This window comes from Oncorhynchus masou, chromosome 15 (genome assembly GCF_036934945.1).
Source record: "Oncorhynchus masou masou isolate Uvic2021 chromosome 15, UVic_Omas_1.1, whole genome shotgun sequence".
NCBI lineage: Eukaryota > Metazoa > Chordata > Actinopteri > Salmoniformes > Salmonidae > Oncorhynchus > Oncorhynchus masou.
The window spans coordinates 11,208,601-11,236,306 of NC_088226.1; the positions used below are offsets into that span (position 1 = coordinate 11,208,601).

The 27,706-nt window shown below is 43.2% G+C and overlaps 1 protein-coding gene across 4 annotated transcripts; it reads right to left on the reverse strand.

The window, feature by feature from the left end:
• Positions 1-16: 16 nt before the first annotated feature.
• Positions 17-27,706, reverse strand: LOC135555598 (cdc42-interacting protein 4 homolog). 4 transcript variants are annotated; one of them, XM_064988176.1, is made up of 16 exons: positions 27,429-27,706; positions 16,923-17,038; positions 15,742-15,798; positions 15,129-15,276; positions 14,588-14,650; positions 13,812-13,916; positions 13,490-13,618; positions 11,283-11,429; positions 10,906-11,103; positions 8,806-8,976; positions 5,086-5,115; positions 4,135-4,244; positions 3,801-3,933; positions 2,181-2,290; positions 1,946-2,082; positions 17-1,842 (listed from the first exon to the last, which is right to left on the reverse strand). In XM_064988176.1, the coding sequence occupies exons 1-16, from the start codon at positions 27,450-27,452 to the stop codon at positions 1,691-1,693; spliced, it is 1,830 nt and encodes a 609-aa protein (XP_064844248.1). In that variant the 5' UTR covers positions 27,453-27,706; the 3' UTR covers positions 17-1,690. The 4 variants fall into 4 exon arrangements, with proteins under 4 accessions (XP_064844248.1, XP_064844250.1, XP_064844249.1 ...); XM_064988178.1 differs by lacking the exon at positions 8,806-8,976; XM_064988177.1 differs by lacking the exon at positions 5,086-5,115.

Below are 27,706 nucleotides of genomic sequence, written 5' to 3' on the forward strand. Positions count from 1 at the left end.
TAAATGATACAACCACTTGAACTTTGAAATGCGTGTTACATTTATTAGTCTTAAAAACAGAAGACATTTGCATGTTAGGTATACACACACACAATGCTTTCAACAAGAAAGGCACCTGGACATGGAAGTGAGTTTTTACGTTAGGAATATTCCGGCGTGGCTCAAAACTGGAGCGTCTATTAAACTCCAGACAAAATGGACACATTCACCTCACGAAGATACACATCTGCTCTCAACTTCAATCTTTATTCATCAGGTTAAAAAGCTAATAAGACAATAGTGGTGTAGTGATAGCTAAAATATATTATTTTATAACATAAATATGATCGTCTTAACGTTGCACATATTCTGTCTGCAACAATTTATTGGTATCGCTCTCGCCTCTGGATACAGACAGTCCACCATGTTTGCAGGGAAAAGTACAAACGGGAGTCAACTCCTATGATATAAACCAAAACATGCCTTAAACTTTAACTCTTAAATGTAGCAACATACACATACTTAATAAATTATATTCTCAATACAAACAATTCATTATTTACCATCCAGAATCGAGAGCTATAGAAGAGCTCTCTTATAGGCCATTTATGTCGATGGCTTGAAACTGAGCTGTAGTGAAGATACGGCTGTGATTGTCTGAAGCATTTCTTTATTGCCATCAGTATGTGTCAGTCTTTGGCCTTGTGGGGGGCTAATCTATTTATACATCAGAGCACAAGGAAATAAAGTCACGCTAACTGGTGAGTATATCTGATCTGAATAGTGGCTGTGTCAACAGGGCTTTCCTACTGAAATGCAGTGCTCATACACCTGTGTTGAGACACTTCCTTTCTCTGAGCAAATGTTCTTTGTCCAAAATGCCGTGTGCAAACATGAAGAAGAGCAAGAATGTGATCAGTTTACATTCTGGCTGCATGGGAGTGAGAGAGAGAGAGCAGGTTATGCTTCATGTGTCAGAAACATCCTCTTAATCCTGGCTCCTGTTCAGTAGGGCACACTGGAGTAGGGCACACTGGAGTAGGGCACACTGCAGTAGGGCACACTGCAGTAGGGCACACTGCAGTAGGGCACACTGCAGTAGGGCACACTGCAGTAGGGCACACTGCAGTAGGGCACACTGGAGCACTGTGTTCTCATTGGACAAGTTCAGTACCTCTGTTTCAAAATGTTTTATCCTTACTGAAAACGACCCTGATGTCAAATGCTCCAGTACAGCACTTCTAATCCTCCTCTCACTGTGAAAAGGAGAAGCCTTCCCACAGTGAGGTGAGGGCATATGTTGGTTGGTGCCGCATTGTAATCTATATCATCAGTCCTGCTATGATATCCACTACTAAACCACAACCGCACTGTGATAATATCAAGAAGAACTACGATGAAAATGTGTGGCTTGTGGTAAGTATAGTGACCTGGTACAGACATGCAAGCCAGGAGGAGCCAAAAGCACAATTGACTGCATCTTCTCTGGCCAGCAGGGGAAAGAAATCATGGGTGCGCATCTCAGCGAGGAAATCAAAGCGACTCGATTGGCCCTAGTAGTCTCCTTACGGACACCCATATGGTCCTGCCCACAGTGCTTTGTTTCTCTTTCTGATTGGTCCCATGAGAGAGCTGCCACAGTATTTTGGAATCATCATCAGTGATGACTGGCCATTCCCTCGGGCCTCGTGTGGGTGGGATGTGTGTCGGGTCACTTGCTGAGGCTGATGCTGACGTAGGATGTTGGGATGTAGCCCTCGTTCCCGTTGGCCCTGCGGACCCTGGTCCAGCCGTCACCTTTATCCTCCTCCACTACAGACAACACCTCCCCCTCCTGCATGGTGATGGTCCCCTCGCTGGCGCCTAGCAGGGACGTGACAGCATGTTACACTATCGCCATGTCCAAGTGTGTTATACCATAATAGTGTTGAGTACATTGGTGTCATTGTGACCCATCCACACCTACCTGGGAAGTTGTACATGGCTGTACATTGGCCGATGGGAGCGACAAGCTCCTCCTCCTCCTCAAAGTCGTCGTCAAACTCGGCGTAGATGGCCTGAGAGGGATCTGGGGTGCCTTCTTCAGAGTGGGTTCCGTCAGGGCTGGAGGGAGAAACATATGCTTAATAATAAATATAGATATATGACTACAGTACATTTACTGACAGCCATGAGTGAAGTCTCAGCGTCTGGTTTCTAACCTGTATGGTTCGTTGTTGTTGGAGTGAGACCTGTAGCTCAACGCATCCTCTGGTAACGTATCTCTCTTGAGCATCAAATCCCCTCGCCTTCCTGCCTCTGTCAACCATGACTACGAAACAAAGCACAGAGGAAATATACCAATGTTTCCTATCGACTGTGCTCGTGAGAAATTGTGAGTGTCACCAAGTCAAAGAGAGGAACGGGTTGTATATTAAAATCAGGAAAACATGAGGTCTGTGTTTACAAATAACTATGAAGAGGTAACAATACAGTTGAAGTCAGAAGTTTACATACACCTGAGCCAAATACATTTAAACTCAGTTTTTCACAATTCCTGACATTTAATCCGAGTAAAAATTCCCTGTCTTAGGTCAGTTAGGATCACAACTTTATTTTAAGAATGTGAAACGTCAGAATGATAGTAGAGAATGATTTATTTCAGCTTTTATTTCTTTCATCACATTCCCAGTTGGTCAGAAGTTTACATACACTCAATTAGTATTTAGAAGCATTGCCTTTAAAATGGTTTAACTTGGGTCAAAAGTTTTGGGTAGCCTTCCACAAGCTTCCCACAATACGTTGGGTGAATTTTGGCCCATTCCTCCTGGTAACTGAGTCAGGTTTGCAGGCCTCCTTGCTCACACATGCTTTTTCAGTTCTGCCCACAAATTTTCTATGGGATTGAGGTCAGGGCTTTGTGATGGTCACTCCAATACCTTGACTTTGTTGTCCTTATGCCATTGTTCCACAACATTGGAAGTATGCTTGGGGTCATTGTCCATTTGGAAGACCCATTTGCAACCAAGCTTTAACTTCCTGACTGCTGTCTTGAGATGTTTCTTCAATTAATCCACATCATTTTCCTCCCTCATGATGCCATCTATTTTGTGAAGTGCACCAGTCCCTCCTGCAGCAAAGCACCCCCACAACACAACGGTTGGGATGGTGTTCTTCGGCTTGCAAGCCTTCCTCTTTTTCCTCCAAACACAACGATGGTTATTATGGCCAGACAGTTCTATTTTTGTTTCATCAGACCAGAGGACATTTCTCCATAAAGTACCATCTTTGTCCCCATGTGCAGGATTTTTTATGACAGTTTTGGAGCAGTGGCTTCTTACTGCTTATTCTGAGGTCTTTCTTTTGATTTTCCCATGATGACAAGCAAAGAGGCACTGAGTTTGACGGTAGGCCATGAAATACATCCACAGGTACACCTGCAATTGACTTAAATGATGTCAATTAGCCAGAAGCTATCAGAAACTTCTAAAGCCATGATATAATTTTCTGGAATTTTCCATGCAGTTTAAAGGCACAGTCAACTTAGTGCATTAAACTCTGACCCACTGGAATTGCGATACAGTGAATTATAAGTGAAATAATTTGTGTGTAAACAATTGTTGGTAAAATTACTTGTGCCATGCACAAAGTAGATGTCCTAACCGACTTGCAAAAACTATAGTTTGTTAACAAGAAATGTGTGGAGTGGTTGAAAAAAATAGTTTTAATGGCTCTAACCTAAGTGTATGCAAACTTCAGACTTCAACTGTATGTATTCTAGCTTGTATATGGGAACATGACATGCAGTACATGACTGTGGCCAGTAGAGGGGAGTCCATTACCTCATACTTGCTGAGCTCTAATCTCAGTCTCTCCATGTTCTGGGCTGTCTGGTTGATCTGGGGAGACAGGCTAGCAGGGTCTCCCATCTGGGGGTTCTTTTCATACACATCCTTCATCTTCTCCAGGGCCTCACTGGAGAGACACACACAGAGACAGAGCAACGGAGAGGGAAAGAGAGACATGAGAGGTGGATTGATTCTCTGTGGAAATGCATCCCCTGTGGAGTGCAGTAATTGGTAAACAACACACACACACACCCACACACTGTTGGGAGAAGTTGTCAGCAGTCACAGAGATGGTTGTCAAAGCAGTCAGTCAAACTCCCCCACACACCTCTGGTCCACTTCTTTCTGCAACTCCTTGCCAATGTCATGTAGTTTCTGTTGTAACCTCTTCCTGCGCTGCTCAGGGGGGAGATGGCCGAAGTCCTCTGTCACCGTGGGCTGAGAAAACACACAGGGAGGAGCAGTCACTTTAACACGGACGCACGCGTACATTCTCCATCACCATGGCACGTGGTAGGAGAGGAACACACCCCGCCACCCACAACCACCTCTAGAGAAACCGCCGGTCTGTGGTTATGGTTCAGCTCAAGGGAAATGGTTGATGACAAGAAAATATATTTAACCTCTAGTAATGACATAGTTTTTGCTTTAGAGTGAACAAACAGATATGCTTCATTTTTACAGTGAGCTGAACCCAAGACCACCACCATTATCACCCATATAATCATTCCCAATACCATTCCATTGGCAGCACACCCACCCAAATAAGAACCTGTTTTTAGGAACTGTTCCCATTGGGTTTTATAGTGAACGTTTAAAGGAAGGAGTTTATCAGTGACAGACCAGTAAAACAATGGAGGTAAACTGAAGCCAATATAAAAAAAAAATCGGTCAAATTATACAAATTAGATAATGTTGCCACATTGCTGAAGTGACTTGAGTTATGTGTTGTTACAGCCCTAATCCACCAGGTGGCCACCTCTTCAACTCTAACTCCAAACGGAAAGACAGACAGGGCATGTTTTCTGCCCTCTGCTTTGCATGCAATGTTGAATTTGAATCTGGCTGTGTTCCAGTTCATGTGCTAGCAGCTAAACTAGAGCGTGAACATTTCAGCATTGATTTGAGAAGGTAAACAAGAAGACTTTAGTGTGACGTTTGAGACCAAGATGCTTGTCCAATTGTACTGATGGAGAGGTGGTCATGTGTGAGATTCCCCGTCAATGTGAGAGGCTGAGACACCCTTTAACACCCCACACAGACACCACTCTAGTATTACCATTACTATGATCCTCTCTGGAGTGAGCCTCTGAGGGAGAAAGAAATAGACAGACAATGTGTGTGTGAGAGAAAGAACTGGGTGGTTCGAACCCTAAATGTTATTTGGCTGAAAGCTGTGGTATATCAGACCGTATACCATGGGTATGACTAATTATATTTTTACTGCTCTAATTACATTGGTAACCAGTTTATAATAGAAATAAGGCACCTCGGGTGTTTGTGGTATATGGCCAATATACCACAGCTAAGGGCTATATCCAGGCACTCCACATTGTGTCGCGCATAAGAACAGCCCTTAGCTGTGGTATATTGGCCATAGACCACACCCTCTCGGGCCTTATTGCTTAAATATACAGTCGTGGCCAATAGTGTTGAGAATGACACAAATATACATTTTCACAAAGTCCGCTGCCTCAGTTTATATGATGGCAATTTGCATATACTCCAGAATGTTATGAAGAGTGATCAGATGAATTGCAATTAATTGCAAAGGCCCTCTTTGCCATGCAAATGAACTGAATCCCCAAAAAAACATTTCCACTGCATTTCAGCCCTGCCACAAAACGACCAGCTGACATCATGTCAGTGATTCTCTCGTCATCACAGGTTTGAGTGTTGACGAGGACAAGGCTGGAGATCACTCTGTCATGCTGATTGAGTTCGAATAACAGACTGGAAGCTTCAAAAGGAGGGTGGTGCTTGGAATCATTGTTCTTCCTCTGTCAACCATGGTTAACTGCAAGGAAACACGTGCCGTCATCATTGCTTTGCACAAAAAGGGCTTCAAAGGCAAGGATATTGCTGCCAGTAAGATTGCACCTAAATCAACCATTTATCGGATCATCAAACTTCAAGGAGAGCGGTTCAATTGTTGTGAAGAAGGCTTCAGGGCACCCAAGAAAGTCCAGCAAGGGCCAAGACCGTCTCCTAAAGTTGACTCAGCTGCAGGATCGGGGCACAACCAGTACAGAGATTGCTCAGGAATGGCAGCAGGCAGGTGTGAAGACAAGGTGAGCGCTACCATCAGTCCTGTGTCATGTCAACAGTAAAGCATCCTGAGACCATTCATGTGTGGGGTTGCTTCTCAGCCAAGGGAGTTGCCTAAAAACACAGCCATGAATAAAAAAAATGGCACCAACACATCCTCCGAGAGCAACTTCTCCCAACCATCCAGGAACATAAGGCAAAAGTGATAACTAAGTGGCTCGGGGAACAAAACATTGATATTTTGGGTCCATGGCCAGGAAACTCCCCAGACCTTAATCCAAATCAAATTTTATTTATCACATACACGTGGTTTGCAGATGTTAATGCGAGTGTAGCAAAATGCCTGTGCTTCTAGTTCCGACCATGCAGTCGGAACTAATCCCATTTAGAACTTGTGGTCAATCCTCAAGAGGTGGGTGGACAAACAAAACCCCACAAATTCTGACAAACTCCAAGCATTGTTTATGCAAGAATGGGCTGCCATCAGTCAGGATGTGGCCCAGAAGTTAATTGAAAGCATGCCAGGACGGATTGCAGAGGTCTTGAAAAAGAAGGGTCAACACCGCAAATAGACTCTTTGCATCATCTTCATGTAATTGGCAATAAAAGCCTTTGACACTTATGAAATGCTTGTAATTATACTTCAGTATTCCATAATAACTTCTGACAAAAATATCTAAAGACACTGAAGCAGCAAACTTTGTGGAAATTAATATGTGTCATTCTCAAAATATTTGGCTATGACTGCATATACAAAGTGCATTCGGTAAGTGATTCAGACCCCTCCATTTTTTCCACATTTTGTTATGTTACAGCCTTAATCTAAAATGTATTAAATAAAACATTTATCATCAATCTACACATAATACATCAAAATGACAAAGCAAAAACAGATTTAGACATTTGCAAAAATGTTTACATAAGTATTCAGACCCTTTGCTAAGAGACTCAAAATTAATATTAGTTGATTGGAGTCATCTTGTTGTAAATTCAATTGATTGGACATGATTTGGAAAGGCACACACCTGTCTACATAAGGTCCCACAGTTGACAGCGCATGTCAGAGAAAAAACAAAAAAAACAAGCCATGAGGTCGAAGGATTTGTTCGTAGAGCTCCAAGAAAGGATTGTGTCGAGGCACAGATCTGGGGAAGGGTACCAAAACATTTCTTCAGCATTGAAGGTCCTCAAGAGCAAAGTGGCCTCCATCATTCTTAAATGGAAGAAGTTTAGAACCACCAACACTCTTCCTAGAGCTGGCCGCTCGGCCAAACTGAGCAATCGAGGGAGAAGGGCCTTGGTCAGTGACCAAGAACCAGACTGTCACTGACAGAGCTCGGGAGTTCCTCTGTGGAGAATCTTCTCGAAGGAGAACCATCTCTGCAGCACTCTACCAATCAGGCCTTTATGGTAGAGTGGCCAGACGGAAGCCACTCCTCAGTAAAATGAACATGATAGCCCACTTTGAGTTTGCCAAAAGGCACTTAAAGAAATCTCAGACCATGAGAAACCAGATTCTCTGGTTTGATGAAAACAAGATTTAACCTCTTTGGCCTGAATGCAAAGCGTCACGTCTGGAGGATATCTGGCACCATCCCTACGGTGAAGCATGGTGGTGGCAGCATCATGCTGAGGGGATGTTTTTCAGTGGCAGGGACTGGGAGACTAGTCAGGATCGAGGGAAAGATGAATGGAGCAAAGTACAGAGAGATCCTTGATAAAAACAGGCTCCAGAGTGCTCAGCATCTCAGACTGGGGCACAGGTTCATCTTCCAACAGGACAAAGACCCTAAGCACACAGCCAAGACGACGCAGGAGTGGCTTCAGGACAAGTCTCTGAATGTCCTTGAGTGGCCTAGCCAGAGCCCAGACTTGAACTTCTCTGGAGACCTGAAAATAGATGTGCAGCAACGGTCCCAATCAAACCTGACAGAGCTTGAGAGAATCTTCAGAGAAGAATGGGAGAAATTCCCTAAATACAGGTGAGCCAAGCTTGTAGCGTCATACCCAAGAAGACTTGAGGCTGTAATCTCTGCTAAAGGTGCTTCAAAAAGTATTGAGTGAAGGGTCTGAAAACTTATGTAAATGTAAACATTTGCGTGTAGATTGAGAAAAATTTTAAAAAACGTAATTCATTTTAGAATAAGGCTGTAACATAACAAAATGTGGAAAAAGTGAAGGGGTCTGAATACTTTCTGAATGCACTGTGTATTCAGAGTATAAAAAACATGAAGGACAACTGCTCTAAGCTTAAATGCGGATTTTAAAGCCTTGAGACAATTGAGACATAGATTGTGTATGTGTGCCATTCAGAGGGTGAATGGGCAAGACAAAAGATTGAAGTGCCTTTGAACAGGGTATGGTAGTAGGTGCCAGGCACACTGGTTTGTGTCAAGAACTGCAACAGTTTCCTGTGTGTATCAAGAATGGTCCACCACCCAAAGGACAACTGTGGGAAACACTGGAGTCAACATGGACCAGCAACTCAATATTAGAAAGGTGTTCTTAATGTTTGCTATATTCAGTGTCTGACACCATCAAAGATTCTGTCTTTCCACTCTGAAAGGTCAACACCTGAAACCTGAAACATTTTGCTCAATAATTTAGTCCGTTTTGATTGGACATATTCAGTCATTTCCTGGAACAATAAGAAAGAACAGGTTGATCCACCAAACAGGTTAACAGAGGCCTTTGCGAGGAGACGTTGTGGCCCCTGACCCTGATGACTCACCATTCGCCCGAGGGTCCGGAAGGAGGATATTCTGGGTTTGACTGTCTTATTGATCTCCTTCAAACAGTACGACAATGGGTCCCGGCCGAACTTGGGGGAGGGGGGTCCGTTAGCGGGTGAGGAGGCGGGGGGCGTGGACAAGGGGGTGAGTGAGGAGGGGGAGGGAGAGAGCTGGGGCGGGGTGAAGCACAGACACCCAGGGAGGGGGTGGCATGGAGGGAGAGAGGGAGGGGAGGACAAGGGAAAGAGAGAGAGACACCATCAACACCTTAAGCACACCACACAGAGAAGACGACACTGCAGCAGTTACCCCTGCAGAAGCCCACAGCCACCGGATCATTCACATAGCGCCACAACAGCCGCACTACAGCCCCAACACCAGCAATGCAACAACAACAACAAAACACAAGCCACGATGAAGGGTAGAGTAGAGTGAGCCTACGTGAGGAACAAGGTTGACAGATTGGAGCGGACCAACGGGAGGTTCCATTGGTTAACAGCAATCTGTTCACAGATACATAGGTAGACTGAACTGGGTACAAAGTACACCCTATAGGTCTGGGCCTGGTATACATGCTTGTAATACAGGTAATAAGAAACATGGCAGGTCTCTACGCTGGTGGGAACTACTGAATGTTGGCATGATGGTGTAACCACATGACCAAGTGAGGAGCAGTGAGGGAGAATATAGTCAACTCTACAGGCTGGTTTCTCAGTCACAGATCAGCCTAGACCTACAGGAGTCCTGGACTAAAAAACACTAACTAGGAGCTGTTTGAGTCAGTGTTGTGCAGTGGGGAGTGGGGGGGCTTTTTACAAATGACATCCAAAGCTCTTTCTCACAGGCCAATATGAACGTTAACTCTGATCATTACTGAACCACTTCTTTGGGGAGAGCAGGAGCGATGATACAGACCGGTGCATCACATAGACAGGACGGGAGGTAGGCTGGGTGTATTAGAGGAACAGGATTGGACAGCAGTCAGCAGGGTAAGCCAATCAGACATGCAACAGGAGGAACGTGCTGGAAGAGACAGGAGGGAGGAGAGAGAGAGAGATACAGCAGTGGGTAGAGGCCGGCCATGATGTAGGTTAGCTAGGTGTTGGGTTGCTGTACTCTCAACATTCATGTCTAGTTTATTTTTAGTCATTTCAGAGTGGCTCAGGAGGCCTGTTTAAGGGACATCCGATATATTCTAGATCTAGACGGCCTCTAGTGGTCCAACGTTATCTATGATCTCCAATGATGGTGTAGAGAGAACACAGCAAAAATGAGTTCACCTGGAACTAGTCATCCCTCCCTGTCCCAGTATCATACCTGATGGTTGGCATTTCCCAAAGGTGTCATTGTGGTGGTTTGACTGTTAATGTTATAGTCTAGGCCAGTATAATACAGTATAATAGCAGTGTGTTTGTAGCGGAAAAGTCAATGTGTTTGTGCCTGTCTGTGCTGATGAAAGCACAAGCTCTGCAGATCGCTGCCTGCCAGTAGAGTTGACCTATTGGAAACCAGTCAGTCAGTCACACGTTGCAGAAAGTCAGAGGGGGCATATTCACAGACAGGCCAGGGACACAGCCATGCACATACCAGTTCTAGAAAGGTGTCTGTGTGTGTGTGTGTGTGTGTGTGTGTGTGTGTGTGTGTGTGTGTGTGTGTGTGTGTGTGTGTGTGTGTGTGTGTGTGTTAGAGAGGGGGCCATGCAGTATGTACATGCAGAGCTCTGGGAACAGGAAAGATTGTGTGTGAGACCACAGCTTCAAGACCATAGTGACAGAGGGAACATCCCTCTAGGGACCACCAGATGCTGTCTCCCTGATTCAGCCCCTCTGCCTCAACACTGACACACACACACTGCTCATGGTTTATCTACCTGCACCTTGGAGCACTGATCATTTCAAACACTAAGAAATCCACTCATGGGATTAGTCATTCATAGGAGGGAAACAAACTGATTAGGGTATGAATTGCAGATTAGGATAATAATGTCTATTCCTAATTCAGAAAGTCACTCAGCTAGTCAGAACTGAGTCATGGGAGTGGGATGTACCAGGGGTGTAGACTTGTCATTGTGAGGAGGAGTGGTGGTACTGTCAGCCTACCTTACTCTTCTTGCTGAACAGCCAGAACGGTTTGCTCCTGTTCTTGCCCAGCAGCTCCAGGGGGCCTTTGGGTGTACCGAGGGTGCCCAGGCTGCTGTCTGAGGAGGCACGGTTGATGCCCTGACTGTAGTCCTCAAAGTCCAGGTCCCCAGGACGCTCAAAGCCTGACTTGTACTGCTCTATAAGAGCAATGGAGTCCTGCAGGGACAGTAGGTTGGATTACGACAGTGAAACACAGACCAACAAAACCAAAACGTTTCAAAGCATGTGTGTTTCATACCCATTTCCCGAACATTCTTTTGAACTTCATTGGACCGCATGTATCTACGTACGTTACGTTTGTTTTGTATACATTCAGTACACTACAGACGACTCACATTCCTCTCATTGACATTAGTGCCCGCTTTGGTGACGCCCTCCAGACACTTCCCGATAATGGGCATCACGTGCCTCTCCGTGTCTGAGAACAAGACGTAGCCCTGCGCCAGCTTCCTCACCCGCCTCTCATCCATGTCCTGGAGTTTCTATAGGGAGAGGAGGCACATATGGGACGTCACTCAATCAGATCTGCCATGTCTTGGTGCCTGATTAAAGAATAACAACCTGCAGGCAGTCACTGATTCTGAGGTGCTAGAGGAGCTCCTGAGACTTGACCCCCAAAAAACATCTGGGTCAGTCAATTTAGACCCTTTCTTCTTTAAGGTCGCTGCCCCTATCGTCGCCAAGCCTCTCGCTCCTTTCTGGGGAGATTCCCATTGCTTGGAAGGCAGCCACGTTGTGTCCTTATTTAAAAAAGGGGGAGATCAAACTGATCCTAACTGTTACAGGCCTATTTCTATTTTGCCCTGTTTATCAAAAGTGTTGGAAACACTTGTCAATAACCAACTGACTGGCTTTCTTGATGTACTGTATATAGTATTTTATACCAGTATCTCTCTGGTATGAAATCTGTTTTACGCTCAGATTATGATGTGTCACTGCAACCTTAAAAGGTCCTAAATTATGTCACCATTGCCCTTGATTCTAAGCAATGTTGTGCTGCTATTTTTATTGACTTGGCCAAAGCTTTTGATACGATAGACCATTCCATTCTTGTGGGCCGGCTAATGAGTATTGGTGTCTGAGGGGTCTTTGAGAGGTAGTTAACAAACCAGGCCAAAGAGTGAAGTGTATAAAGCCAGAAAATCTGCTATCTCAGTCACTGCCTGTCACCAAGGGAGTACCCCAAGGCTCGATCCTAGGCCAAAAGCTCTTCTCAATTTACATCAACAACATAGCTCAGGCAGTAGAAAGCTCTCTCATCCATTTATATGCAGATGATAGTATTATACTCAGCTGGCCCCTTCCCGGATTTTGTGTTAAATGCTCTAGAACAAAGGTTTCTTAGTGTCGAAGCTTTCTCTATCCTAAACCTTGTTCTGAACACCTCCAAAACAAAGGTCATGTGGTTTGATAAGAAGAATGCCCCTCACCCCACCGGTGTGATTACTACCTCTGATGGTTTAAAGCTTGAGGTAGTCATCTCAAACAAGTACTTGGGAGTATGGCTAGACAGTACACTGTACTGCTCTCAGCACATATCAAAGCTGCATGCTAAAGTTAAATCTAGACTTGGTTTCCTCTATCGTAATCTCTTTCAGCCCAGTTGCCAAACTAACCCTGATTCAGATGACCATCCTACCCATGCGAGACTATGGAGACATCATTTATAGATCAGCAGGTAAGGGTGCTCTCGAGCGGCTAGATGTTCTTTACCATTCGGCCATCAGTTTTGCCACCAATGCTCCTTACAGGACACATCACTGCACTCTATACTCCTCTGTAAACTGGTCATCTCTGTATACCTGTCGCAAGACCCACTGGTTGATGCTTATTTATAAAACCCTCTTAGGCCTCACTCTCCCCTATCTGAGATATCTACTGCAGCCCTCATCCTCCACATACAACACCCAGTCTGCCAGTCACATTCTGTTAAAGGTCCCCAAAGCACACACATCCCTGGGTCGCTCATCTTTTCAGTTCGCTGCAGCTAGCGACTTGAATGAGCTGCAACAAACACTCAAACTGGACAGTTTTATCTCAATCTCTTCATTCAAAGACTCAATCATGGACACTCTTACTGACAGTTGTTTGTGTGATGTATTGTTGTCTCTACCTTCTTGCCCTTTGTGCTGTTGTCTGTGGCCAATAATGTTTGTACCATGTTTTGTGCTGCTACCATGTTGTGTTGTTACCACGTTGTTGTCATATTGTATTGTTACCATCCATTGCTGCCTTGCTATGTTGTCGTCTTAGATATCTCCTCATGTCATGATGTCTCTCGTTGTTATATGTTATATATAATTTTTAAATCCCAGCCCCCGTTCCCACAGAAGGTCTTTTGCCTTTTGTTAGGCCATCATGGTAAATAACAATTTGTTCTTAACTGACTTGCTTGGTTAAATAAAGGTTAAATAAAACATTTAAAAAGTCAGCTGTGTTTTTAGTGTCTATTGAACCAAATGTTAGAATTTAAAATATTTCCAGCATAAGGAAGGAAAGCTAGGTTAAGGTCAGGATGGATGGGTTAGAGGCTCTGCCTTACGTTGAAGATGAGAGGCATGTCACTGAAGTAGAACTGGCTCTGCTCCTTGTTGTATTTCTGCAGCTGGGCTGCGTAGTCGTTCTTACACTCCTCCGCTATATGTGTCCTCATGTTGGCCTGCTGTTTGGCCTGGACACAGGTAACAAAACAAACACACAGGTCACACACAGGTCGGTCTGGTGGCTCACATTCCACTGTCTAAGGGGAAACAGGACAAGTAGGACAGCTGGATTGTGTTCCGTTCAGGCACACCGTAAGAAAACCTTTTGCAACGGAAAATGAAAACCTGTGTTCTTTTTATTCTGCGTTTGTGTCCTCCTACCTTCTCGACGTCGGCCTTTGTGGCGTTGATGTCCTGGTCAGTTTTCTCGGCATACTGAGCAGCTTTGTCCGCTTCCCGCCACTCCCTCTCAAAACGTTTCTTACTCTAAAACACAGAGAGAGACAGAAACACACCATGTTGATCTTAGCTTACCCAATACTGTGTTCTGTGGGCATTCTTTGAATGGAATAGAATAGTCTCTACTATTGTGTACAAGCAAGACATCTGCTTCACCCAAGGTTAGTGAACACTTGCCCAATGGCCACTAACACCTGACTTTACTGAATGGGGCTGGAACATCAGTGGTTTAAGTCAGTGGTGCTGAGCCATACAGCGATGAGCAATGGGCTGGAGTGCTGCTAGTTTCTGGTCTCGTTTTGGTTCCCTACCCCTGCTTTTAAAATGAGCTCCTCATCTCTTTTTACTGTATATTACAAATACTGGTCACCTGAATCACCATACACACAACTAGTGAACAAACATCCCTTTCACTGATGTAACAATGACCCCACTTACAGCAGACAAAAAGCAGACAATATGAGAGAGCATTCAGAAACATTTGTCAGCTTTCACCACATTAGACAATGGAGGACAGTGACTGGACAAAACATTGCCCTTTGACTGAACAGAAAGACAGACAAGTTGTTCCCTGACAAGGAAAGTATTGGCCTACTGTATAGAGAGGATGTATACATTCGTATTCTAACAACAACGTAGATTTTCCCTTTGGAAGAGGGGAGTTATTGGCAGACGGCCTGACATGTAAACAAACTTACACTGTCGAGCTGCTTATAGGTGCTCTCCAAACTCTGCTGGGATTTCTTGGCCTCTGACAGATGCTGCAAACAGACAAACAGAGAGAGGACACATGAGACACCAAGAACACTAGAATGATGACATGACTGTCCCTACTGAGACAGGGCCATTGGTATTGGGTACAGAATAAACAACGGCCACCAAAAACCACTGAACAAAACAGATGGTAAACAAATAGCAGTCTGTCTGTCTGTGGGTCATGTCTACTGGGAGACTTTAAATGTTTGTGTGTGTTCTATATTCCATTGGGGTTGGACCAAGGCATTCCTCTCCTTTCAAAGGATGACAACATGACAGTTACCACCCCCCTACGAGAGAACCCAAGTAAGGCGACCTTCGTGCCATAACAGAGGAACCTACAAATCTCTGCTAGTCCTTCCTGTCTCCTTCATACTCTCCCTCCTTTTCCCTAGATCCCACCAATCTTCACTCGCCCTCACTATAATAATCAGAGTTTTGAAATCTTCCATCCTTCTCTCTCAGTGTGAATCCCTCTCTCACCGTCTTACGCTCCATCTTGAGCTCCTGCAGGTACTTGGTGAGTTCGATGCAGATGTTCATCATCATGTTCTCAGCAATCAGCTCCCTCTGTCCTGCGTAGTCATTCATCTCATTCAGGATGTCCAGGAAGGACTGGTGGTTGGAGAACCTATGGGAGAAGAAGGGGAGTGAAGAGGGGGAGGGACGAGGAAGGGAGGGAAAGGATACAGAAGAGATGAGATCTGTAATGGATTTGGGCATTGACAGGAAGTTACATACACGGTAGCTTAAATAGCGGTGTTAGCCAGGTAATGATAGGTCCACTACTTCCTTATTCCCGTTTCCCTCTCAGGGGGTATAGTAGCAGTCATTTGCATTGCTCTGCAGGTGCTGGCATAGCCTCTCCAACTACAGTACTATAGACAGGAAAGCAGTTTGAAAACACGTCATTGAAATTACGTCATGTATTGTTGGTGTATTATTTTAGTCAAGCTTTGTTTTCCTTCTCTATGTCTGATTAGGAACTGAAAGTCATGTTGAAGATCACAGCTGGCCTGGGCAGGTACAAATAAAGCACATTTATTTTATGCACACACACATTCATTCACACACACAAAAGCCCACAATAGCTCACCTGCATTCCTGTTCCTCTTTACAGCCTCGTTTAGGATTGTATTTCTTTGTTAGATTTCTGTCAATATTAGGAGAGGGGGAAGATATGGTAAGTAGTCTGGAAGATAGAATATGTCAAAAGCACAGATGCAAACTTAATTATCCTAAATGATAGGAAAACACAATGCATCAAATGAGGGTGTCTATTCAAATCTCAATAAACAAGTTCAAACCTAAATTGGTTACGGTTTGTGTTTAATAGAAATTATTCAATTTAAAAATCAATCCACACCTCTAAGAAACACAATATTTGCTTCTTATAGGCAAGACTGCCCCGGTCCACTGGCACAGTTGATCTTTCCTTTTTAATCTCAATATCAAATCATTTCTAGGTAACAATTACTTACTGTAAATGTTTTTAATTAAAATGGTCAAAAAGAAACTAGCAAGAACTCTGCTAAGTCTGTGAGTGGTCTGTCTGAGAGTGGTCCGAGAGGAGCCTAATGTGAAGGATGTGTAACCTGAAAGCTAGCTGTTATTGGCCTATTATTAACATCGAGGTCTAAAAAAAAGCACCCAGCCAAACAAACTGAAATTTCAGGCAGCTCTTACACTAAAAGGGCATTATCATAATTGTCACAATTTCACTGTATTCTTCCAACCTCAGTGGACAGATGTGTGTGTGTGTGTGGTGTGTGTGTGTGTGTGTGTGTGTGTATAGATAAATAAAACACAGGAAATCATGTTTGACTGCACTGCCCCTTTAAGGGAAAGCCAATGCAAAACTACAGTCAAGAAGAACATTATGTTAAAACAGATCCACTTCTCCTATTCTTCCTTCTTTCATTAGAGCTCTCGCTGACCACATCCTGTCCATCATGTGCCAGTCTGCTCCCACTTCCTCTCCTCTCCACCAGAGCCCATCAGCAGATACTGACAGACACACTTGGAGTGAGAGTGAGAAATAGAGAAAAAGGGAGGCAATAATGCAGGCTCAAGCTTGAGAATGATGGCAGTGTTTCTGGGACTGTCTGGGCTGGGGCAATGCCAACAGGGGGAGACAAGTTCAATTCTGCCCCAAACTAGTCATAAGACACCACATACATTTCATAAAACAGCTTTTGAGCACAAACATCAACTGCTGTGGGCACACAGGCAGGAATGAGGCCTGAGGAATGAGGAACCATGAAGAATGAGGCCTACCTCAGCTGCTTGGCATAATTCTGCTCTATCTCCGTCCTCTCCTTCACAAACTTGACATACTTCTCTACCAGTTCCAGCCCGGATTGCGTGTGCTTGTCGATGATGTCATATTGGTCCTGGGGAGAAGGAACACGAAAAGAGAGAGAAAGAGATTATGCACGATGCACACGAGATGGATGATATCTAATGGTGATGAGCTAAGAATGACAGGGCATGCTCCATCGGATGAGTGACGTCATCTAAAAGAACGCTGGATATTAATCAGTCTGAAGGAACATGTCGTTTACAGACTGTTGATACTGAATCTCAAGTCACCATATCTACCCAAATGTTATGGCTTCCAAGAATTCTCTACATATGCACAACCCTTAACTCCCGGCCTTGAGATGCTAAATCATCCTGCTGCTAAAGAGAGGGGGAAGAGGGGGAAAAAGTTGGAAAAGGGCAAGAGAGAGAGCAAGAGGACACAGGGAGGACAACCTTTTACCGACAGGAAATAGGAAACCCTCCACTCTTGCACTTCCTGTAGTACGTAGACTCAGTAGAAACATCCCAAATATGAATTGCATATAAATTGCATACATCACCTTTAAAAGGCCAAAAATTGGCTAAAAGAAATCTTCATAAATTTAAAAACATACCAGTTTAATTTGAGGACCAAAATGTTGACAGCGGTGCCATACAGATTGTAAAATAGAAAAGATTTGATGTACTGATTCTATGTCACATGGTTTTGAACTGATACAAAAAAAAAAAAAAAAACAACACTTGATTCAATAAGAAAATTATGTCTAAAATTCTTGCCACCAACAGAATGTTAGGTATATAGGGCATACAATCATCTCAGCTCTGCAGATTGTGCTGCGAAGAGACAGTATCATTAGATTATTCTGGTATTGCCCCCATTGTTTCTGGTCACGGGTTCAGGAATGGTTGAAAAATCACAACATTTACCTCAAATTAACCCTACAAATAGCACTGTTGGGAGATTCGGAAAGCCATAGTCAATCAACAATATAATAGTTTCAATAAAAATATTAATCTTTTAACTTACAATCTGTATATACTATGTGATTAAGAAGGTTCAGAATCTAGGCGAAACATCACAACACAGTTGAAATCAAGTTGAGGGCGCATGCAATTAGCCTGCTGACTGCAGAAATGTCCACCAGAGCTGTTGCCAGAGAATTTAATGTTCATTTCTCTACCATAAGCTGCTTCCAACATCATTTTAGAGAATTTGGCAGTACGTCCAACCGGCCTCGCAACCACTCCAGCCCAGGACCCATCCAGCTTCTTCACATGCAGGATCGCCGGGTGTGTGTTGAGGAGGGGGTGCTGAGGACTGTTTCTGTCTGTAATAAAGCCCTATTGTTTGAAATACTCATTCTGATTGGCTGGGCCTGGCTCCCCAGTGGGTGATCAAATGGCCACTGGACATAACACGGACACCACCCCCTCCATTTGTTTGTACATTGCATAGATAATAAACAGCGAGTAGCAGCATAGCCACTTCACACCTGCCTATAATTCACAAATGACCTCGACTAACCTGTACGCACACTGACTCGGTACCCCCCGTATATGGCTTCGTTATTGTGGTACTTGTTATTATGTTTTACTTTAGTTTACTTGGTAAATATTTCCTTGACTCTTCTTGAACTGCATTGTTAGTTACAGGCTTGTAAGTTAGCATTTCACGGTAAGGTCTACACTTTATTCGGCGCATGAGACAAATGAAGTTTAATTTGATGCCCTCCCAGGCCCACCCATGGCTGCACTACTGCCCAGTCATGTGAAATCCAGAGATTAGAGCCTAATGCATTTATTTCAATTGATTCACTTCCTTATATGAACTGTAACTCCGTCAAATCTTTGAAATAGTTAGAATGGTGAGTTGATATTTTTGTTCGGTGTATATTCTTGCTGTGTAACTACTGTGAAGAAAAGAAAAGATGAGTGCCATGTATGTGTATATAATGTACAAAACAAATCAAATGCTGTAAAAACAATGTTTATTTTTGTCATCGGAAGAGGGTGATGGATGGGCGAAACAAAAACGCACTAAAACGTAACGCATCGTTATTTGGTTTTCCCTACACTTCAAAAGCAAAAACACAGTCAACTCGCAGAAGAAAAAGGAAATAGGCTTGCTACCACACATATCATGAACAGAAATTCCCACACTTTGATATGCAGTGAGGAGTCTTCGTCTCTCTTCTCTTCAGTTCCTTTTTTGGCTGGGTGCTTTATGGCCACTTCAAGCACAGACAAGCCTGTTAGAGAGTGAGGATGATATCAAGGAACAGCCAATCCTCCCTCCGAACACCTCCAAGCCCTCTGTAGTTACAGTATGGAGGCGGGCCGTCTATGGGAAGAGATTCCTGTCATGTTGGGCCATGTTCTTGACCCATCCTACCCCTTCAAAGGGCACACAAAAAGAGAGTGAACAAATAACACCTACAGCCTTTTATTTGAGAAGAACACGTAACACATGAACATGTGGGCTTGTATGAAACATTGCGAGCAACTTGCTGTATGTGTGCGTGTGTGTAACAGGGAGGACTTATTTTTAGAAGTCTGATCAAATGTTTTGGGGCAGGAAAATGAGGGCCACAGCACACAGTGTGCTCTTTTTGTGTTCACCCTAAACACCACCAAGAGACAAGGAGAGAACATTGGTTTTCATTCCAGTTTCACAAAGTTCTCCTGTCTTAGCGGTTAAGATCCAATATAAAGTTTCAGTAAGCTAGGACATTCAGTTGGGCTTTTCATTAGCATACTGTGAGCTTCATGATAGCATTTAGGACACACGGACACAGCAAAGAACAGTAATCTTCCAAAGACTGTAGGCCTATCCATCCATGTTGGCCCTGCCTCAAACCAGCAGCCTGTGTCTTCTACCTCCACCCCCCAACTACAGACAGATTACAAGTTAAAGGCATCACCCTGTACATGGGAAGTCATCCTGCTCAGTGGTGGCAAAAGTACCCAATTTTCATACTTGAGTAATAGAAAATGACTCAAGTAAAATTGAAAGTCACCCAGTAAAATACTACTTCAGTAAAAGGTTAAAAGTACTTAGTTTATCAAAAAGCATCAAAAGTAAAAAAATAAAAAAATACAATTTTAGGAAGCAAACCAGATGGCACCATTTTCTTGTTTTTTTAAATGTATTTACTTACAGAAAGCCAGGGGCATGTGCCAACACTCAGACATAATTTACAATTGAAGCATGTGTTTAGTGAGTTCTCCAGATCAGAGGCTGTTCTCTTAATACATGTGTGAATTAGTACTTTTGGGTGTCTGGGAAAATGGATGGAGTAAAAAGTTCACATTTTCTTTAGGAATGGAGTGAAGTAAAATTAGCCAGAAATATAAATAGTAAAGCACAGATACCTCCAAAAACTTCTTAAGTAGTACTTCCAAGTATTTTTACACCAATGATACTGCTCCACGACCATGAAGAATGTTTCCTGCCTTAGTCACTGTCTTTCATGATCTTTATAAAAAGGGCCCGCCTGCCATGCTACATTTTTTTACAGTCCTGGATTGTGGAACACACACAGAGCCTGTCCTCACTCAGTCACACTGATCTTACACACTGAACACTAGGTGCCTAAAATAACTGCTGGATTAACGGCAAGGAAAGCAGGGGACAGATGCCACAGATCAGGCAGCACAGTTGGCCACGAACGTTACTGGCCAAACACAATCACAACCAATTAGGCAGTCTGGACAATGTGGCGAGAGAAGGAATGAATGTTTGCCAATAGTCTCCCTCACACATAAATACAAACATATGAAAACCTGGTTAGATCTGTGTGCAAATTGAACTCATTCTCTCACAATCAATTTCACTAGTAGTATGGTCTAAACCTGAGAGAAGGTACAGTAAACTACCAGCTAATAAAATCTGTTTTCAGAGGAAAGTAGAGGTTTGAAGAAATGTCTCTTGGGTTAAAAAGTGAAACAGATGTGACAAATATATCCATATAAATAAATACAAGAGCATGGAGAGATGAGATGTTTTGAGTTCATTAAATGAGGTCAAACCTAATTAGGTTGCTGGTGCTCCATGCAGCGCAGCACTGAGGATGGAAAGGGGACAGGAGGAAGAGAGAGAGGCCCAGGGGGAACATGGGTAATGAGGTCAGAACCTACCGTCCCACCCTCCTCTCTGTAATGCTCCATTTACATACTCACTATGTGGGTGTGGGTGGGTGTGTGTGTAGGAGGTCAGATCACTGGGTGGGTGGTGGAGTAGCCATAGCCTAGCTCTCAGATAAACAGTGTAGCAACATTGAGGGGCAGTGTGTTCTCGGCCTGATTTTCTAGTGAAAAGACTGCTTGTTTCTCTGTTTGTCTTGTCCATTGTGTCGCCTACCAGCTACCACTGTAACTCACTCTTGTGCACATTGGCTGGGGAATCCATGACAACCGGTGGCAGTCAAAAGAGGTTGAAATCAACTCATTATGCTCATTAAAACCATGTGAGATCGATGAGCGAGAGCAAAGATCCATCCAGCTATCTATGTTAAAAAGTGAGCTATTGCTTGTTGTCACACAGTACTTTAGTGGGCACCAATCCTGGTCCTGGAAAGCAAGTGTACACTACAGTGTTTTCCCAGGCTATTTTAAACTCCTCAATGAAGGTATTGGTTGTCAGTAATTAGCCTAGTTGGCAAACCCTCTCTCCAGGACTAGAGTTGGGCTGGTGACCTCTGGCATGCTCAGTACAGTGCATTGTTGAAATGTTGAAAACATTGAAGGATCTGGAGTAAATGTGCCATCATGTAACTGATATCATTCAATATGTCAACTTCAAGTCAATGGTTGGTGACAATATAAGTTGCAGAAGAAAATGTATTTGGAGCAAAATGACTACAGGGCTCAAGCAGCCATGCCCATGAGACTGTGCTCCATCCATGCGCGCAGTGGGCAGCAAGAGGCAAAAGGGTCCTATTTCTGGGAATCAAGTAACGCCCAACTGTGGGACAAAATGTTGCGGGCATAGCCCTCCCAAAAGTGGACACTTCCTTAGGACAAAACTAGTCTTGGGGCGTCAATGAAATTCACGTGAGTAAAAAACGTCCTCGGCCCTAGACCTTCTGAATGTTTGGCAGTTTGTGCACAACAATCTGGGTCATAAGCTTTTTCTTGAGAAATTAAACATTGACTTGAACTTGGCTAGTTAGTTAATAGCATAATGATCTGAGAGACAAGACACCAGCTGCTTTGTTCTTCAGGGTCCCCAATGACAGCAGTTTGATTTGAGTTACAAATCGTGCTACAACTTATGTACCTGCATTTACACAGACAGCCCAATTCTGATCTTTTGCCCATTTATGGAAGGGGGAGGGGGGACTTATATGCAGATTCAGGAATGCACACATGCAGGAACACCACAAATTGCGTGCTGCAATTACACACACTTAAAATTATGGGCAAAAAAAAAAACTGATCTGATTGTGCAAAGGACAAATTAGTGAAAAATATCAGAATTGGACTGCCTGTATAAACAGCATCACATTTGTATCTGTTCAGAGAGTGACATGCTGGTCCAACTCAAGGTGTCAAAAAAATAATATGGACCCATCCAATTGGCGACAGATTTTCATGTGAATATTCTAAAATTAGGTAACATTTTTATTTACCAGACATTTGAGAACTTTAATGGACATCCTTATGCATTCAGATCCAACCTGACGCAGCATCAATAAATGAGGGATGCTGGCCAAATTAGCCACATTTACAAGTCTTTAAAAACCACCCTTTAAGCAAATTACAAAAACACTATTCCTTGTGTTTTTGATGTGTAGCATATGCAAAACTTTATAGACTACTTTCCTAATACAATTGTACACCTCACAGTTCACCTGTCAGAGATGAGCACTAAATGCATTTGCATGCAAAGCCTTTGGTGTCCACAGTATGATTTTCATATTTTAACAACTTATTTCTTTAAAAATTGTTGTGCACAAATTTGTTAACATCCCTGTAAGTGAGAGTTTCTCATTTGCCAAGATAATCCATCCACCTGACAGGTGTGGCATATCAAGAAGCTGATTAAAACAGCATGATCATTACACAGGTGCACCTTGTGCTGGGGACAATATAAAGGCCACAGAATTACGACAGTGGAGTATCCAGCAACTGCGCACAACCATTGAAGAGGAGTAGGACAGCATTCCACAGGCCACAATCAACAGCCTGACAACTCTATGCGACGGAGATATGTTACGCTGCATGAGGCACGCTGACTAGTTAAATAAACAATTATATCACACCAGATACTGCCTGGTTTTCTGATCCACGCCCCTACCTCTGTTTTTAAGATATCTGGGACCAACAGATGCATATCTGTATTCCCAGTCATGTGAAATCCATAGATTTGGGCCAAATGAATTTATTTCAATTGACTGATTTCCTTACATAAACTGTAACTCAGTAACATGTTTGAACTTGTCGCACATTACGTTTATATATTTTTGTTCAGTATGTATGCATGCGTATGTGTACATTGTATACATGGTATTCAGACCCCTTGACTTTTTCCACATTTTGTTGCATTACAGCCTTATTCTGAAATTGATTACATTGATAAGGAAAACAATCACACATAATTCCTCAAATCACAAACAAAAACAAATTTAGAAAATGTTGCTAATTTCTAAAAAATAAAAAAAACGTATTACATTTACATAAGTATTCAGACCATTTACTCAGTACTTTGTTGAAGCACCTTTGGCAGCGATTACAGCCTCGAGTCTTCTTGGGTATGACGCTACAAGTTTGGCACACCTGTGTTTGCAGAGTTTCTCCCATTCTTTTCTGCAGATCCTCTCAAGCTCAGTCAGGTTGGATGGGGAGCGTCGCTGCACAGCTATTTTCGGGTCTCTCCAGAGATGTTCAAGTCCGGGCTCTAGCTGGGTCCCTCAAGGACATTCAGAGACTTGTCCTGAAGCCACTCATGTTGTCTTGGCTGTGTGATTAAGGTTGTTGTCCTGTTGAAAGCTGAACCGTCAGCCCAGCCTGGAGGTCCTGAGCACTCTGGAGCAGGTTTTCATCAAGGATCTCTCTGTACTTTGCTCCGGTCATCTTTCCGTCGATCCGGGCTAGTCTCCCAGTCCCTGCCGCTGAAAAACATTCCCACAGCATGATGCTGCCAACACGCTTCACAGTAGGGATAGTACCAGGTTTCCTCCAGAGGTGATGCTTGGTATTCAGGCCAGTGTTAAATCTTGGTCTCATCAGACCAGAGAATCTTGTTTCATGGTCTGAGAGCCCTTTAGGTGCCTTTTGGCAAACTCCAAGCGGGCGGTCAAGTGTCTTTTACTGAAGAGTGGCTTCTTCCTGGCCAATGTACCATAAAGGCCTGATTGGTAGAGTGCTGCAGAGATGGTTGTCCTTCTGAAAGGTTACAGAGGAACTCTGGAGGTCTGAGAGTGACCATCGGGTTCTTGGTCACCTCCCTGACCATGGCCCTTATCCCCCGATTGCTCAGTTTGGCCAGGCGGCCAGCTCTAAGAAGAGTCTTGGTGGTTCCAAACTTCTTCCATTTAAGAATGATGGAGGCCATTGTGTTCTTGGGGACCTTCAATGCTGTAGGAATGTGTTGGTACCCTTCCCCAGATCTGTGCCTTGACACAATCATGTCTCGGAGCTCTATGGAGAATTCCTTCTACCTCATGGCTTGGTTTTTGTTCTGACATGCACGGTCAACTGTCGGAACTTATATCATGCCCAATTAATTGAATTTACCAATCAGTTGAATTTACCTCAGCTTGTAGAACAGGATGCACCTGAGCTCAATTTCGAGTCTCATAGCACAGGGTCTGAATACTTATGTAAATAAGGTATTTCTGCTTTATATTTGCAAATGTAAAAAAAAAAACTTTTCACTTTGTCATTATAGGGTAGTGTGTGTAGATTGATGAGGGAAAAATGAATTCAATCCAGTGTAGAATAAGGCTGTAATGTAACTTAATGTGAAAAAAGGGAAGGGATCTGAATACTTTCCGAATACACAGTGTATGCTTCCATTAATTTCTTTCAACTGGTGCCGGGCGACGTTCTTGTGAGGCCTGTGGGCGTCCTAGAGCAAAACAACCGACATGTACATGTTCGTGAGTCTAACCTTTCCACAGAGGGGTCATATTATTGTAGCCCAGACTGTTAGGATGCTACAAACAGAAGTTGGAAGATGGGCTGTACCAACTTCAGACGTGTCCCATGGAGCAATCTTTCCATAGAGGAGTCATAACAGTTTGTAGGCCAAACCGTTTGGACGCTAAATACGGTTTTGTGAGAAGACAGATTTTCAGGATGTCTCATGGTCTGACAAACCCTACTCTAGTTCTGCCACCTTTCACCGCAGATGCGGAACTGCAACATCAGACGATGCGGTGGATTGAGACGCATCCAATACAACAACAAAAATACTGCCCTCTCGCTTGAATTCACAGATGTATTATTATGCTAATTAGAGTTCCGCGTGAACATCGACTCTAGGGGTTTTTAAAGCAAACTTAAAGCAGACTCAGAGCTGCAAACTCTCACGCATTGGCCCTTACCATGTAGGTCCATTGCTTGGTCAAGAGTTGTTGATATCTGATAGATATTTGCATAATACATCCCATGCCTCAACTGGATTTGCCGGAGCTTTATTCATCACGGCCACTGATCACTCTATACGAACAATATCTTGAAAATGTTTGAGCTGAGAGGATTGGAGGGGTAATCTAAGCACTAAGGATAACCTTTTTTTGCTGATGTCAACCCCACATAAATGATTCATTTTCTGAACCAGTTGCAGTACAAATGCAGAGTCATTATTCAACAAAAACAAAAAGTGGATCTTTGTTCACAGGGTAACCCAAAACTTTTGTAAGGCAATTTAAAACATGTAACCAGAACGGGGACACTACAGGACATTCCCAAAACATGTAACCAGAACGGGGACACCACAGGACATTCCCAAAACATGTGCATTAGTGTTCCAACAGCATTTATATGGCATCTATCACATATTGGACTAGGAATCAGCTTGATAGAATGCAGCCTTTAGACAGCATGTACTAAAGTCGATTTCATCCACACATTAAATAATTTTGTCAAACAGATTGTGAACCCGAAAACTGTATGTTTGATTCTAGAGGGGGAGCAATGAATAGAACAATTGTTTGGTTAGGATGTAGGGTTGGATTTATGACATCTTGTCTTCAAGAGATTTTATTATCAATTTACTTCAGTATGATCAGTGGAACAATTCTCATTCTCAACAATGGGCTAAAATATAGGGTAATTACTGTGCTTGTCAGCAAGAACACGACTGACATTCCCCACACATTTTATTATTCCACTTCTTCCCAATTCTGCCACTGTAATCACATATTTGAAGTCTGATATGGCTACTTGTGTCTGTGAAAATGAATGAGGCTATGTATTACTGCAGCTATTCATGGACAGTTTTGAATAAATTATACAAATAATCATTGATATTCAATGCTCCAGGAATCAAATATTTTAGTATTGTGCACAAGCTAGGCAGATATGGTAGGGGGACTATGTAGAGTAAGATGACAGCAAGGATCTTCAACTATATAGTAAGCATAAATTGTAAGTATCCTGGCACGAGCCTTGGCTTGCACGAGCTGGAACGGCTCATAGGGCAGGAGCCCATCTACTGTTTCTGTTGCGTGAGGCAGCTTGAGGTAAAGTATAGGACGCTAGTCTATCGCAGGGCCTTACCCTCAATCTATATCCTTAGAAGGCATAAACCACCTGAATATTGATATTAATTAGATTTTTCATCAAGCTTGGGTGATTTTAAGACATTTTTCAAACACCCAGCACTTGGGAAACATAGATCAGGTGTGGCCAACTCTCCTGGAAACCAAGTAGGATTTTCTTCCAGACCCATAAAAAAAAAAAAGTGTTACCCACTTCCATTAACATTAAAAATTCCTGTGCCGAGCATACAACTTTCCACATGAGAACCGGGTTTCAATCCCTGCTTACAACCTTCCCACTGTTTCTAGCATTTACCTGTGTCCCGATCTCATTTCATTACTGTCTGAATAAAGTGTCAAACCACAAACAAACAACAAAAAATACTTAATCCCCCCCAAAATCTCAAAGTAACAAAGTCATCAAATTGTGAGTTAATTTAAATGTTCAAAGCATCCTAAATACACCTAACCTGTGGTCTACATTTTTTCCCCACCCCGGTCATAGAACTACGCCATGTCAAAATACATAGAATTGCATGAAATGTGTTTTAAACAGTAACATTATCTTGGGGGAGGATCTCCCCCCAAAAAAAATATTCTTAATAATTCTCAGTATTGTTTGACTACCTCCATCAAACCCAGTCTCTTGTTATGCTCATAGTCATAGAAGAAGCTACATGAAACATTGAATTAAAAGTGTCAAAAACAATACTTTGCAAAACTTCACGAGAGCTAAAGCCCTTGGCAGATCCCAGACTGCTCGCATACTCACCCAGAGATCCGTTCCCCAGTCCATGTTTAACGTCTTCTTATCAGCGGATCCCTGAATACAAAGAACTTCTTCAAAGTTATCCCAATTTGGATGACGCCTCAACCCTGAAATATGAATTCCGAGGACGCTCAAATACCCCTTCTGGTATCCTTTCCGTTTCTAAACAGTGAGAATCATTTCTCCCTATAATTTAGCTAGTTATCGCTAACTAGTCTAGTTAATCTAAACAATATCCGTTGCAAAGGAAAGAGGGATAAACTAGCTTTCATATCCGCGTC

Coding starts and splice junctions, on each gene's coding strand:
- LOC135555598 (XM_064988176.1), bottom strand. CDS start 27,452: ATGGACTGGGGAACGGATCTCTGG. Junction 13,619..13,811: donor CAAAGGCCGACGTCGAGAAG/GTAGGAGGACAC, acceptor ACCTGTGTCCAG/GCCAAACAGCAGGCCAACAT. Junction 4,245..5,085: donor CAGAGAGGATCATAGTAATG/GTAATACTAGAG, acceptor GTGTTTTCTCAG/CCCACGGTGACAGAGGACTT.